Below are 16,779 nucleotides of genomic sequence, written 5' to 3' on the forward strand. Positions count from 1 at the left end.
GATCTACAGTTGAAATCCGAATCACCGAAGTGCATTTAGTGCTTAGCTACCGAGAGTGAAACTTCGGATACCGTGCAATAAAGGCACGTGCGCTAGCCAATAGACCTGGGGAAAGAGTAACTGAAATTGTAATCTGTATTTAAGCTGTAAATGATAATTCCTTGGAATTAAGATTTCGTACATTTATTACTACTCTATTAATCGTTTAAACTAAAGTATTTTTATCGTTCCCAGAATTTATTGCCATTACTTTTAGTAAATCTACAAAGTATTCGTTTGAAGTACTTCTTTGCTTCTTTGGGAATACCTGTTTTAGGGAGTTGCACCGATTTGCATGTTTGATTAAACCACCTATGTAAGTTACACAACTTACAACTTTTTTTTTTTTTTTTTGTCCTATTTGATATAAAAACTGGATTTCTTCATCGAGATAATTCGGACAATTACAAATTAATAATGCCATACGAAAGAAATTCTCGAAATATTGACCTTATACACTGGTGGATGGACTGAGTGTTGTTTTGTGTAAGTAGTGCCTGCAGTTTGTTTTCGATATACTTTTGTTATAAATTTATTGTGCGATTGGGTAATCAGTAAATCTGAAAAACGAAGACAGTTATCAAATTCTCGTTCGAGGGTGAACTTCAGTCTGTTATTCGATTGACAATGTCATTTCATACAAAGAAAATGGGGGTTGCTTACCTCTGGTGAGTAGGGTCCCTGGTTCGATCCTCGGCCAGTTATGTTTGTGGTGGACAACATCGTGTCCATGGGTTTTCTCGGGGTACTCCCGTTTCCTCTCACATTCTCATTCGAGCAATTTCCCCACCATCACTCACTTGCCTTAATCATCCGTCCCTCTTATTCTCAAGGGCATAATCGTGAGATGTTAAGTTCAAAGATTTCGTACAAATCTGGTCCTTCACTGAGTCTTAAAATTTTATCTGAATAAATAGAACATAGTGAAGCGCAGCAGTGAGTTAATACGCCTGCCAACCTGGCGCTCTTAATGATTGCCACTGCTTCTCAAATCAGGATAAAGGGAATTATGCATGTAAGGGGGAAAAAAGATTACGTGATGAACAGATTTTATTGTCAAGCTAAGGTTGACTAGTTGCGCCCGATCCTTTGACCCGCTGTACACTATAGGTTAAAGTCGTGCTTAATTAAAAGCTCTGGTTACATTTAACATTTTTTTTCTCTTCTTTCTTTAAATTTGCTCACTAACGTACATCCGGTCCATTCAAATATTAAAGCTCAGATCTAAATAGGGTTACGACTCATGTCCTAGTTTGAAGTAATTCAATTGAAACAATGCAGTGTTTAAGTAGCAATTAAATTGTCACAATATTTTAAAATTAGTAACTGTTTGCGACATTTGTTGACTTCAGGCTGGCAGATAACGACATCTATTAACGTGCGTATTTACTATTAAGAATTAGCACTTAGCACTAGATAATATTGGTATGTTTGTCTTTTGTAAATAGTATGTATAGTTTCCACATGACTTTTATTTTATTATTTTATAAATATCTAAATCAGATGGCTGAGTGAGACATTGTACACCAAGCTTTCAAGCTACTAACTACTCGTTGTTGGAGTGTACACAAGAGAGACAAAATTACAGAGTCCAAAAGCGAACCGTAACGTGTGTCATTCATCCGTCTACCATTTTCAGTGTTTTGAGGAAAAGTGAGTAACCAGTCAAAGTAAAAGTTTACAGAAAAATGTTAATATTGTAATGAAAGGATCGTTGTACTGTTCTCAGAGAGTAGCTAGTTCTTCCCTGATAACATTCAAAACGGTAGACTACTAATATACACGGATAGTTTTCGATATCTATGTTTTCTGTTCTCTCTTCTATACACTCGACGATGGGACTTTTGTAGCTTGAAAGCTCAATATTTCTGTTTAGTGTTTTTCATCATGTATATGATTTAAATAATCCTGTAAGTACATTTTATTTTACGTTGTATATACTGACGTTAACTTACAGAAAGAATATAGTGGTGATTAATAAGAATTACCTGAAAAATGTTCGTGGACGTTGTTTGCTTAAATTTATATCTATGAAAGAGTAAATCTACTGTTCAGTTATGATCAAATCTCTAAAGCCATTGTATATAGGATTTAAGTTTTATACAGATATTGTCTCGAAACCTCAGACTAAGGGTAAGACGGGATCTTCGTAAATCCGATCCCTAATGGGAAGAAAGTGTAAGAATTTTCTCACCTTTGATTAGATCTCTGAAAGCCTTTGATCTAACAGTTATCAATTTTTGTACAATTGCCCTCAGATTTCAGATTGTGGACAGACAAGAGTTTTGTGAAAATTAGGAGGGTAAAGGTTAAAATTTTTCACTATAATCGTTTATTTCAAACTCTGGGCTAGAAGACTCATCAGTTTACTTGAATTCAGTATGACTAACCGGGTTGAAGGTGTTTTTGAACCGCTTGACGTACGATATAACATTTGGTATAATGCACTTTCTATACACAGAATGCGTTCTGTTTACGTATTGTTCACTAGCACAAGTTGCGCAAATTTGACATCGAAGGGAAGAGAAAGTTTTACCATTATATGTTTGTTATAAAGACACGAAATTTGACGTAGGGATCTTTTTACCTCATACAATCGAAATCTAGCACGGGAAAAGGATTTGTTTTACAGTTTTTTTAATTTTTTAAAATTTTATTTATTTATTTTATCACCAAGCTATATGGAACCAAGCCAGTTTCTTAAAGTGGGATTCGAATCACTAGTCAGGATTGTGTCTGAGTCAAGCACTCCCACTGTGAGTCGAACACGTGATACCCGCACTAATTACTTGGTCGCAGAAGGGCACGCTGACGAAAGGAATTACAGAATTGACCACCTCCGTAATATACAGGCTCCTCTGGTGTTATTAATGTGAAGTTGAAACAATTAAGTGCGAAAATTATTTAGCATTCATTTATCTGGTGTTACTGTATTGTAATATTGTGTATTGTATTTTTAACGTTCCGAGTAGTATATAAGAAGGATATGTGTCAGAAGTTATCTCTGAACAAGTTTGCGATGGGAATATGTGTCAAATGTTCTTAGTTACGTTCGTGAAACTAGGCAACAATAACTAAAGTTCCAACTGGTAGAGATAAGCAAAATTGAAAAGAAGTGATGAGGAACAATCTCTCTTTTTAAGCTGTTTTGTAATGCCAACCCACACATGATTATAGTAATTAAAAATATCTATTGACCTGAGATGTAGATTAATGAATGCTAGGTTTATCTTGACTTGAACCTAAAGGTCCTCGAGAATTGCTAGTTGGATCAGTTAAATTATTGCTAGGAGGACACACAAAATAACATTATTTGCTTACATTAATGTGACACCTGAGATACATGAACTCCCACTAGGAGTCTAATCCCGGCCTCTTCCGCCGAAGCAGGTCTGGTAAATATTTTGCTTCACCAATGTTAAAAATGCATTATAGAAATTGCTTGTTGCTAAGATCAAGGAAGGCATGAAGTATAACTTTACTTATTCTTTAGAAAAATAGTTAAAAAAAGAAAATCTAATATAATTACATGTTGTAGAATAATCATTGTAAAACAACTAACATATAAATCTAAATGTTTCAGCAGATATTCCAAAGACTGAAATCCTTAATTTAGATGTTAGTCGTGGCGATGGAGAGTTTTGTGATAATGTTACACTAACCTGTGATGTGAAACCTGAGGATAGCCAAGTGTGGTGGAGTCTTAACGGTGTAAACATCACCGATGGCAGTGATGAAAGGTAAGATAATTTTGCTTCATACCAAGGACTATTTTGAATTTGTGATCATGTAAATGTTATTGTGATTACAAGCACGGATTTTAAATTAGTACTGATTTAAGGTTTGAAATGCTTATTATAAAATGAAATGCAAATTATAAATTTTGAAGACATGCATAAAGCGATATTTATGGTTGACCAGCTTCAGTCTTCTATTAATTGCTTACTTAGATTAAAAATATTAATCCATTAATTACTATTATTCTGTTGAAAAGAGTTACGGTTTTTGAACTCAGGATCTTAGCCCAGTTTCAAAATTCTTTAAAAAGCGAATAGTAGGCATCTTGATTTTTCTACTTTAGTGAAAACAAGTGTCGTTTGTTCCTGTACACCTTAGTTGTTACATATTTTCAATTTCCAATTTGTTTCCTATTTTGTGATGCAAAACTAAGATATTTATAAAACCATTCCACTCGATTGGCTTTTGTGTATCTGTCCATCTGTCGATTCCGCAATAACATATAAAACTTATCCGGTTTTAATGAAGCGTAGTGTGCCATCCTTCCACTCGCAGCAATAATCCTGTTGTTTGGGGTTGCAATCCATCAAGTATAAGGGAGGAGGTAAAAGGGGCTGAAATCCACCTCATATTAAGGCTGAAAGGACAGTTTCCCAATGTAAATTACATTGTTTAAAAAATGGTTTTGATGTAATTTAGTGCATATTTTATTTCTGACATTTTAAATATCCCCGAACTTGACGTTAAAAAATCTGCCAAGAATGAAAGTATGTGAATTTGGCCACCCCCTCTCAATTGGAAAATGATGTTCCATTATTAATTTCGTTTAAAAGGTGTAAGGTTTTGGCTTAATATATCGTTCATTTTCTTTGGAACCTCCCAATCACCCCTCTGCATGATGTTAAACCAGTAACGAATAAGGAAATGGGTTTACTTTATCGCCCCGCCTTCCCTCTTGATTTCTTTTCGAGTTCCAAGGATAAAATTTTCTAAAATTCATTCAGTTTTGATACAATATAAGGCACAACCCTTTTCCGTAATGCTCAGTGGTTGGAACTAAAATCCCTCAGGAATGAGCTGTAAATTGAGTCCCCTCATATAGTATAAACTTCTTCTCATTTACTAAAAATGTTTCGCGATAATTTCCGTTATAACTGTTCGAATTTAGTATAGTATATAATACATGCTATTTAAGGCTTCACAATTATTCACTCTGCATGAAGCTGAATGAGGTCAGTAAAGAATCAAGTATTGGCATTATCCCCTTTCCCGATAATATATATATATATATATATATATATATATATATATATATATATATATATATATAAGTGTATATATATATATATATATATATATATATATATATATATAATTTCACGGTAACCTATATAAAATTCGTTTTGACACAATATTATTTATATTTTCTTTCTTTAACTTTTTTCCTTAATCTTCTGTGCTTGCGATTAAAATCGGTCCAGAATGAGCGGTGAGTTTAGCCTGCTAATATGGTATGGATTACTCCTCAACATTCACCTTCTCAGATTTAAAGAAGAAAAAAAATGTCCAAGACATGTTTCGTAAAAATCATATATGCTTTTTTCATGGAAGTAATGTATACCTTTTGAGTCTCCACAATTATTACTACCACTTGGGTTTAAAATAAATCGAAAACTAGAGAATGATATCCCTCTTCCACCCCAAAGGTTTAAAAAAGAAAAGTATGTTCTATGATAACTTTCGAAAATATTCGGTTTTAACACTATATGGTGTATGTATTTATTGAAGTTTTGACATAATCTGAACTTGAAGTCAGTCGATATCAGGTTTCAGTCGACCCCCTTCCGTGAAGATTTAAATGTACAGGGTGGCCCAAAAGTAGGTATGCAGAACCGTACTAATCAGCTCATTGCATTTTATATCATTTCTTATTGTTATCCATCAGGTAGACTTAGTTTCTTTCCTATTTGTTCTTACTGTGTTTTTACTTACATCTTCAGCTCGAAAGAGCCGAAGCAAATAAACTCATAAACTGGAATGTTATACTTGATCAATGCAGGGGTGTATACCTACTTTTGGGCCACCCTGTTGAACTTATATGGTTACTTTCGTAAGGTATACATTTTTATCGAATCTGATCTACCGTTTTGGTGAGAATTTCCAATCGTCCCAACGTTCCAATTACCTGCATTTGAAATGAGCCAGTAATGAGGGAGCACGTCTTCCTCAATTTTATATAATACATTTTCTTGAATATTTATTAAACACACTCAGATGTTTGTTGAACATTGTTTGTGTTTTGCTAGAAATTATAGACTTACTCGTATGTTATGGCGTTAAATTAATGAGACACAATGCACAATGCTTTAACAATGCACACGATCGCTATTAATAATAATAATTTTCTTTCCGCATTTCCTCAGACTTTTCTAAGAAAGATAGTGCAACAGATTGTTAACTTGCTTGGATTGTTCATTAAGCTTTATTTCCGATTCTTTCAAGCTTCATACTATCAAGGAATACAAATACAGTAAAGAAAAAGTAACTTTCGACATACAACAGATTTTCTATAATTGGGAAATGGGATGGATTAAATACGCTAATAAATTATTGTGGAGAATTGTTGATATGACAATGTTAGAGGAAACGGGCAGACACAATGTTTACCACCAGAAGCTCACGTGGCTGGATTGAACCAGGGATCCCAGGCAGAAAAGTGGTAGTTCTATTACTGGACCCTAATGCCTTCTTAAATAAGATCAAATGATCTACCATAGGCTTTAAGTTGTATATCTCAATTTGGAGTTACAGTTTAATTCTTTTCCTTGATGAAATGTGAATCTATGTTATAAAATTAGAAGTGACTATGTTTGTGACTCCTAATCTCTTGAACCGCCCGACCGATTTCGAACAAATTTTCGACAAAGATGCAGTTATGGCCTGGGAGTGTTTTTAGCTATTCACTTTAACTTCAGAAGTTCGGGGAGGGGGGGGGGGTTAGAAGAAAAAATAAATACAACTTAATAACTCTTGAACCACCCGACCGATTTCGATCAAATTATCAACATGGATGAAGTTCGGGCCTGAGATGGTTTCTGTAATATCGCTTTGATGGTGCAACTTTGGGGAGGGAAAGAGGAGGGGAGACATATAAAAATAAATAAAACTTAATAACTTTTGAACCACCCGACCGATCTCGATCAAATTTTCAACATAGATGAGGTTCGGTCCTGGGATGGTTTTTGTTATATCACTTTGACGGTAGAACTTAGGAGAAGGAAGTTAAGGGAGGATATATAAAAATATATAACACTTTACTCTTAAACCATCCGACCGCTTTCGATCAAATTTTCAGCATAGATGAGGTTCGGGCCTGTGATGATTTTTGTTATTCTACTTTGACGGTTCAACCTAGGGGAGGGGAAGGAGGGATATATATATATATATATATATATATATATATATATATATATATATATATATATATATATATAATTAAGGCAACTGTGTAGGATTTCATCACTCTTCAACAACCCGACCGATCTCGATGAAAGTTTCATCATAGATGAGGTTTAGACCTGAAATTGTTTTGTTATATCACGTTGATGGTGCAACTTAGGGGAGGAGAAGAACATTTATAAATAATCGAAAATGACAGATGTTAGTGCCAAAACCATACGTTTTGGGGTCGTGAGATGAACAATGACACTTCTGATGCCATTTAAATTCAAATTCAGACCTGCAACTTGGGGGAGGGGGAAGGAAATATATTTAAACATGATCGAAATTACCAATACCAGTGTCGAATCCGTAGCTTTCTGGGTCGCTGTCAAGAACAGTTACATTTTCGATGCCGTTTAAATCTAAATTTAGCCAAGCCACGTCGGGGAGAGGAGGAGAGGGAAATATAAAATTCATCGAAAATGACCGATATCAGAGAGCGCTTTAGTAATAGTAAATAGTGACTAACGGAACACATTACAATTTTTCTTCATTTAACCCAGCGAAGTGGGTAGTTGGTACTAGTATTAAATAAGAACTAGTATTAGTAGTTGGTACTAGTATTAGTAACATTTCTGTAATTTCTATGTAATCGTAAACAAATAAACTTTCTATCCTTTTCTAGAATTGTGATCAAAAGCGATAGAAATGAAGAAGAACATAGTCTTTCATCAATTTTAAATATAGTCTGCTTTAGGGTAATAGATGCTGGAAACTATTCGTGCCATACGGAGGAGTTGTTCGAAGTCAGAGAGTTGAAATTTACTGGTAAGTGCAGTACATTATATGTATAGTTGAAAGCATTTTATCAGTTGGTTCTTTCGTAGCTTTGTTTTCTTGTTATTTGATAATGTTTTGTGTACGCATTTTTAAAGATGTAATTTGGTTTAAGATTTATTTATCTCGAAGTAATTATCATAAGAATCTGGTGTAAGATTAAGAACATTATAATTCAGAACATGACTGAAATACAAGTTAGGCGCTTTATCTTGACCTGTTTCCATATTATCTTATGTCAGTTTTTAAAGTCAAGATTAAAAATTAATATTTGTACTAAGTGAGTTAATATTGCTGCATATTACCCATACGGCCGTATGCAAGCACGAAGAGAAAAGCAAACCATTTCACGAATGAATATTGGACTTCAAATGTTTACTTTCAGAACTGCAAGACTTCTACGAGGGAAAATCGAAAAGTCTTTGCATTTTTTCCCCCCGAGGATGTAGTACATTTTAATACAAAATCGAGATATGCAACGGATGTGGTAGGGTTTTCTTGGAACGACCCCAGTGTAAATTCTGATTTCTTCCATCGCAGTACAGAACAATAAGCGATCGGGCCGACCTCGTTCCTCGCTGACACCGGACAACATTACACGTGTTAATAAAATGGTTTAAGCGGATCGATGTGTTTATCTAAAGGACATTACCAGGGAGCTTGACGTTTCCTATGATAGTGTTTATGACATCCACGATTAGTTGGGATATCACAAGGTGCCATGTCGCTGGGTTCTTAAGCTTCTTAATGATGGCAACAAGAGCAAGTTAATCTTTATGTCACTGAACCATTTGCAGTGTTCGTCGGAGAGGGCGACAGTCTCGTGGATCTTATCATTACTGGCGACAAAACATGGACACTGTAATATACTCCTGAGTCAAAACAGCAGAACATGATGTGGAAACATCCTGGCCCACCAGTAACGAAGAAATTCGGAATAACACCATCGACTTGTAAACTAATGCTTAAAATGTTTTGTGACAGTCGGGAACAATTCCTAGTGGATTTCCGGCTAAGAGGTGTAATCATCAACACAAAAGGCTACTCTCGTGCACTTCCATCTATGACCAGTCATTAAGAAAAATGCGTCCGAGTATTCAGGATGTTGACGATGTGGATTTCCACCATGACAACACAAAACCACACGTGGCAAACAAATAAATGGCTCAAGTTCAGCCTTAAGAGGTGAGAGGTTATGGAATGCCCTCCTTACAGTCTAGGCGGTTGCCGCCAGTGATTACCATCTTTTTGGTCCATTGAAAAAGTTCCTGGCAGCACAAAAGTTCATGAATGACACTGAAACGCAGAACGTTGTTCTTGTTGGTTCCGTGACCACCCGGCCACCTTCTGTGCAGCGGACATCTTGGGATACTTTTGGACAAGTGTCTCAACAAATGTGGCTATTATGTGAAAGACATAGACAAACGGTGCATAGATATTTTGTATATCTTCTTTTTTTTCTTTCTTTCTTTCTTTCTTTCTTTTTTTTTTTTTTTTCGTTTATGGTTTGGAATATGGCAATACATCAGTGGACGGAAAGGTTTTCGATTTTCCCCTTGTAAATGAGAAAGATAGTAATATTAATCCATTATGTCATGGAAAGTATCGAACTTAGCGGAAACGGTTCGAGAAATTACACACATATATACTCTGTTCAAGTTTCCAAAATTTTGCGACACCTTCGCAACGTTGATTACATCATTCTAATGGAAGTCTGGGTATTAAAAGGAATATTCAAATAAAAATAAGGCTGAACAGATTATGTTGGTTGGATGTTTGTTTATAGTTTTTTGAACATGGGTGTATGAAATGCAGGTAATTAGGTTTTAACGTAAGATCGGAACCACATAAGATGATCCGCGAATCGAATTCAGTATACGACACGAAAGGTAAAACTAATAACCATTTAGCCACGCATGATCTTTCCGTGTGTTGATGGGTTAAAGTGTTCTTTGGTTTAGAATTCAGTTTTCACCTTCAGATATATGTGTTAAGGTTTTAAACAGACATTTTGTATTTGCTGATAAAGATTGTGTTGTGAACTGCGTGCCCGTATGAAGAACGTAAGTTATTATTGTGTGAATTGTTTTTATATCCAGGGCCGTCACGTGGCTTGTAAGCGCCCGGGGCGTGCATTCCCAGCACCCCTCCCCCCGAAATGTGTTATGAAAAAGAACCAGAGTTCATTCTGTACTCCTAGATTTAAATATGGAATGTAAGATCACACCAAGATAAGAAAGTTGGTGTTATGGCATTTTTTTTTTTTTTTTTTTTTTTTTAAGTGAATGGCTTTTCTAGTTAAAACATAAAAGTTGATGAGAACATGGTTTTTGAATTATTGAAATGGAGTGCTATTCTTGTTTATTTTGAACTTGATACACATCAACATAGTAATAGCATAGAATATAGAAATAACGATACAAAATATTAAATTCCAAGATTAAAAAATAAAATAAAATAATATAAAGAGGGCTGGAGAGAATTTCAGTTGAATAGTCCTAGACAATGTTTTATTTTACCGTTAATTTTCAAATTCAATACTGCATCGGGAGTCCCTCAAGGATATAATCTAGGTCCTCTGTTGTTTCCTCTTGTTATTAATGATATTCCTCTGTGTATTAAAATTTCTCAAGTTCTTTTTTTTTTTTTAGCGGACGATCTCAAATTGTACTCCAAAGTAAGTTCAATTGAGTCGTCCATTTCCAAAACGGCTCTTGTCCATTTACAGAAAATCCCATAAAACCGAGAAAAACTAGGATAGATGCGTTTTGTAGAACTGGAAATATGTGAGGATGTTCAGTTTTCTCATGGATACACTGAAGTATTCACAGTTCTACAGAACATGCAGATCCTGCATTAAAAAAAAAAAAAAAAAAAAAAAAAAAAAAGTTCCTTGGGATCTTCTGTAAGTGGACAAGAGCCGTTTTAGAAATGGATGACTCAATTGATGACTGCGTGAAACTTCAACAGGCTTTACAGAGAGTTCAAATATGGTGTGGTAAGAATAAATTAATCCTGAATGTGCCCAAATGTAAATATGTATCTTTTACGAGGAAAGAAAATCCAATTAGCTTTACCTACACAATAAGTGGCACTTCGTTGTCTACCCTCAAATACTATCAAAGAACTAGGAGTTATATTTTATAGCAAATTAACCTTTGCTCAACATGCTGACGCAATAACGAGTAATGCATATAGAAGCCTAGGTTTAATTTATAGGATAGGACAGGATTTCTACAAAGAATCAACATTTATAAGGCTATATTTTTCGTATGTAAGGTCCAAATTAGAATACTGTTTTATTGTTTGGACACCAAATGTCACTAAATACTCTGATGCAATAGAAAATATACAGTTTATTTTATTTTATTTATTTTTTTTAATGCTTGCATACAAGAAAACCGGTTTCTACCCGAAGTATGTCCCCTATGAAGACTTAGTAACGAATTTTAGTTTTCAAACATCAAATAAAAGGAGATGGGTATTTGATCTGTTGTTCTTACATAAATTATTAAATGGTATAATTGTCTGTATAGAATTAGTTTCTGGAGTGTTATTACGTGTCCCAACAGGTAAGACTAGAACAGCAAACTTGGAATATTCTATTGTAGAAAAGCAAGAACTAACATTACATAAGTGGAGAATGTGTGCTTCATATAAAGAAATGATTAGATTTCATGTAGTAGATGCATTTAGTAATGTCCGAAAAAAAGTTCAAAACAATTGTCAGGCAATAACTTTTGCATAATTAAACGACGTATATTTGTTTATATATTATAGTGTATGTTAGATAAATATGTACACGACACTATAACTGGGGATTAATCCTGTTGTCTTGTCCTAATGAAATAAATACATAAATAAAGTTAGTCGTGCCCTGATCTTATTAAAATACCTGAATTAACATTATTTAAAAAAAAAAATATAATAATTTACCAACTTGAATTTCTTGAATTTTGTTGATTTGTCGTCGCGGCGCCGGGGCGATTGCCCCGGTCGCCCCGCCCACGCCACGGCCCTGTTTATATCTCGTGTTGATGTTTTATGTACTTCACATCGAGACTGGAAGCTGACCGGTAATCGAATTTCAGATTGCATGTGAGAATTAAGCTAGCATTCTGTGAACATTCTGTTTGTAGCCAGATTTGAAGAGTAAAATATGTTCATTAATTTTCCGAGAACGTTTGATTCACGCTGGGATCCGAGAATCAACAATACTTTTTAAACACACAAAACAGTTGAGTACTTAGCTGAGTCTACTATGGTTCAGGGCTGGAATGCCAGTTGTTGTAACAAGTTTCACCTAACTTAGGATAAAACTGTTTCTTTATAAAAGTTGACATGTTACGAAGCAATAATAACATGTGGCTATAACTACAGCACGTAGTTAAGAAAGCCTGAAGTTTTCTGAATTCAAATCGAAGTTTGGCTATTTTACCTCAATTTTGAAAGAATGAAGGATAATATAAGATGCAGTTTTTCGGCCATTATTCGTCAGAGACATGATCGATCATAACCATCTCACATTCTGACCCATTGAACAGAGAAGGAATGGTTACTAATGCTAACATATGAGTCAGTTTTTTTCCACCACAAATTCTCAAGAACACCATCAATTATGATCATCTTGCTCTAAAGACATCTACATGGTTGTTACTACGAATGTGAAAGCATAGTTTTTCAATATCGAATAGCCTTGGATAGATTACTTATGTCGGACATTTTTTCGTCCAATATTTTTTAAGGATATGACTGCTCGGAAACATTTCGCTTCAAATCTTTCTCTACACCGGCCAAGAATTTGTAATTTTCCGTAGAGTAAGTATACCTGTTCTGAGTTAGTAAATCTATTATTGGCAACACCGGTTCTTTCCAGCTGTGTTGCCAATACAGGGAGATAGAAGGTGATCTCGCTGTATAGCGTAGCAGGAAGGCAAATACATCAAACCACAACCAATACGCCACCTTTCTTGCAGTATCTTCTGAAGCTCTTACTCTTGAGCGCGTGTAATCTTTGCCAAACATATTTTGCGGTTGAAAATACCTATTTCTTCCAATGTACCATGACTATTGTCATCGTGCAAAATTTGGTCATTGTGGTTTAAAGCTCTTTGAAAGAAGTGGCTTCAATTAATTGCATAAGTAGACACATCAAAGAATCGCTATTTGAGCTCAATAAAATAAAGGTAAATATCTCCTTAGTTACACTGTGTGGATGTTTTATTTGTACCTTCGTTTTACCTGTTAATTTTTGCTTTAAATACACTTTATACCTTCGACAAGAAATGCGGTCTGACCTTAAATATAAGACCAATTTGATTTGAATGTGCGGGTGGTGAATACACTTGTTTTCTTAATTATGAAAACGTTTCAGCACATTTGTGGTATAAAGATTATCATATAAAAAATGAAATTATTTTTGTGCGGTAAACTAAGCTTTTAGCTTTGATTGTTAATAGTCGATTTGCTTCCTTTAATTCAGATAATTTTCATTTACTGTATTGAAAACTTACTTGTAAATTGTCAAGTTATATATATATATATATATATATATATATATATATATATATATATATATATATATATTTTTTTTTTTTTTTTTTACAGTGAAAGGTGAAGTAACAGATAATGACAATGTGGTTGTGAAAGCTGGTGAAAAAGCCACTCTTCTGTGCCGGATTCGTGGTTACCCTCCATACACAAATTTCACGTGGGAGAAGGAAAATAGCAATGAAGTATTCTTGTAAGTACAAGTGAATTTGAAATTGATAATTTTCACAGGAGTCAAGGGAAGTTAACAATTAGCTCAACAGTATGGAAAATAAGGGAACATTTTTTGTGCCCTATTTCGATAATGCCAACTGTAACCATCAGTGAATCTGCTTCGTACTGTTATGTCTATGTGTATGTCTAAAATTTTTGTTCGAAATGGAATCCAAGAAACTTGTTCACCCAGTTTTCTCTGAAAAGTTGTGTGTGTGTTCCTATCTGTAAATGAAACGGAATTAAGCAGGTGTGATTCTTTAACTATTCGAGGGTTTCGTTTTAAGTTAAGGTATTAAAATTACTTACACACAGTTGTGAGAAGGCGACCTTTTGAGGAAATATGGGTAATTAGCTCTTATTTATTTCTGTATATGTTCATACGTACAAAGTGAGCTGGAGATATGTCATAGGGAGCATTGAGTGGATTGTGCTGTTTTTCTCACAGGCCCTTTATCATGGAACACCGAGCGGTCACTCGAGAATATTAAGTGAGAAGATTGGCATTTGATATGCCAGTAAAAAGACCGTGAAAAAGAAAAATAACTTTTGTAGGAAAAATTTTCGTGTAAGACACGTTTACGAAGTGGCCACCATTTAAATGTGAGTTCTTGCATAGTCAGATAAAACCATGTCTTCCCGGCGGGAGCTCATGTGGTTCGGATCCTACATTAAGCTGGAGGTCCACGTCTCATATAGTCTCGCTGCTGGACTTTACGCTAAACTCAAATCCAAATCCAGATAAAACATCCAGTGCTTATAAATCAGGAACGGCTGAAGGTAAAAAGATGAAACTGAAAGTGAGATAGGGAAATGCCGAAGAGTGCATTGAATGGAGCATGCTGTTTTTCCACAGAGCCCGCCATCATGGGTCACCGGGTATCATTCAAAAATTTTAAATGGAAAGATATCATTCGATATACAACGTATCATTGATATACAAACACAAACAACTTTTGTAGGCAAAAATATCACACGGGGCACCGTTTACGAAATGGCTACCATTTAAATATATGAGTTCTTGCACATTCAAATGAAACATCCAGTGGTTATAAATACCAAATGGATGAAAACAGACATGTAACAAGAAGAAAATAGCGAAATGCCATAGTGTACATTGATTAGAGAGTAATATTCGTCCCACAGGGTCTCCTGTCATTGAGTACTGTAGGGTCACTCGAAAGTTTTAAATTGAAAGGTATTTGATCTAAGAACATCTCTCTCGGGATCATCGTTTGCGAAATGGCCACCGTTTAAATGTTACATCTTTCACAATAGCTGTTGCTACAACATAGTGCAGGGAAAAGACTGCAAGACCAATGCAAGTATTATAACAAAATTCAGACGATCACGCACGGGTGTTTAATATGAAAGTGATTTTTGCAAAATGAAGTGGAAATCGCAACGTGTGCCATAAGCGCCGAATTGTAAAGCATCGAAAGTGCCATAAGCACAAATACTGTAGCGAAATACGAACGGGATGAGAAAAATAATAATGGTGACATGGACAGCTTACAAATGTCTCCACTAACCATTTACTTCATACATAAGATTGTATGAGTTCCGTTCTTTGTTACAAATGTTCAAAATGTCCATGAACGGCAATGCAACGTGCAACATTGGTAGTATATGTTCGATGAACCGCGCTGTGGTAAAGCTTCGGAAAGCATTCATATTCGGTATTTCATGACTGCTGCAGTTGTTGAAATTTCCTTGTACACAGTCTTTGATCCGTCCCTAGAAATAGAAATCCATGCCGGTGAAGTCTGGAGATCGTAGAGGAAAGGATGTAGTTGAACTTCTTCCCATCCATCGCTGCAAAAACATCGTGTTCTGTTTTCTCTGCAAATGCAAAAGCGGCGCTGCCATCCAATTGAAACCACAAGTTTTGGCAGAGATCGAATAATATATCTGCTAGTAATGGCTGGATGTCAGCAAGGAAAGCACCGAAACATTCACCAGACAACGCACCATTATAAAATCAAGGCCCAATCTTCTCATGCCACCTCAAACATTGATGGTCCACCTATGTTCTATACCTTCTGTAGCCAGTGTGGATTTTCTACCGACAAATAATGTACGTTGTACAGATTAACCTAGCCTTCATTTATAAAAGATGCTTCGTCTGTTCACAGTACACAGCGAAAGAAATTAGATTCTTGTTTCTTTGATCCTTGCTCATCTTTGCTTTCTTTGACAGTGAGGCATCATCATTTGTCATATCACAGGATACATACCATAATGCAGCATGACTATCAGTGGTTTGTTGTTGTTGAGCGTTGTTCAATGGCTACGTTATCGTAGCTCCTCCATTGCCGAGCTGTTTGACAGTGGCAGTGACTTGAAGTAGAGGTCACAGTGAGGATGTACCCAGTGTAGTGGTGTGTGCACATTGTTGAAATGAGTTGAGTTGAGTTTGAGTTTAACGTCCCTTTCAGCAGCGAGGCTATATGAGACGTGGACCTACTGATTAACGTGGAATCCGAACCACATGAGCTCCCGCCGGGAATCGAACCCGGGTCTCCCACGCCACACATTGTTGAAATGAAATGAAATGAAAGGGAGAAGGTGATTAAGGCAAGTGAATGATGATGGAAGAGTTGGTAGAATGAGAAAGTGGGAGGAAACGGAAGTACCCCGAGAAAACCCATAGACGCGATGTCAGTTTTCGTCCCATGGCTAGGCTAACGGAGACTGTGATGATGAGAAATGAATAATATGGTGGAATGAAGAAAGTGGGAGGAAACGGGAGAACACCGAGAAAACGCACGCACATGGTTTTTTCCCATCACAAACAGACACGATGTTGTCCACTACAAACTTGGCTGGGGATTAGGAACCCCACGCATCAGAGGTAAGCGCTCTATTACTGAGCCACCGTGCCCCCTGTCCCCTGTGCACATTGTGTTTGAATACACCATATGTGGAAAAGTCGAACGCAGTAGGAAGTAGAACAGGATT

The 16,779-nt window shown here is 35.7% G+C and overlaps 1 protein-coding gene across 3 annotated transcripts in view; it reads left to right on the forward strand.

The window, feature by feature from the left end:
* The window catches only part of Ptp69D (Protein tyrosine phosphatase 69D), a 150,060-nt gene that overhangs the window by 16,582 nt on the left and 116,699 nt on the right, over window positions 1-16,779 (forward strand). For 2 of the 3 annotated variants that reach the window (XM_081762316.1, XM_081762318.1), the window contains exons 2-4: window positions 3,623-3,779; window positions 7,904-8,046; window positions 13,663-13,798. In XM_081762316.1, the coding sequence (XP_081618442.1) occupies window positions 3,623-3,779; window positions 7,904-8,046; window positions 13,663-13,798 (436 nt within the window). The remainder of the gene's footprint in view (window positions 1-3,622; window positions 3,780-7,903; window positions 8,047-13,662; window positions 13,799-16,779) is intronic. The other variant, XM_081762317.1, reaches the window with a different exon arrangement.

The sequence above is a fragment of the Thermobia domestica genome, chromosome 6, assembly GCF_964235325.1.
Source record: "Thermobia domestica chromosome 6, izTheDome1.hap1.1, whole genome shotgun sequence".
Classification (NCBI taxonomy): Eukaryota; Metazoa; Arthropoda; class Insecta; order Zygentoma; family Lepismatidae; genus Thermobia; species Thermobia domestica.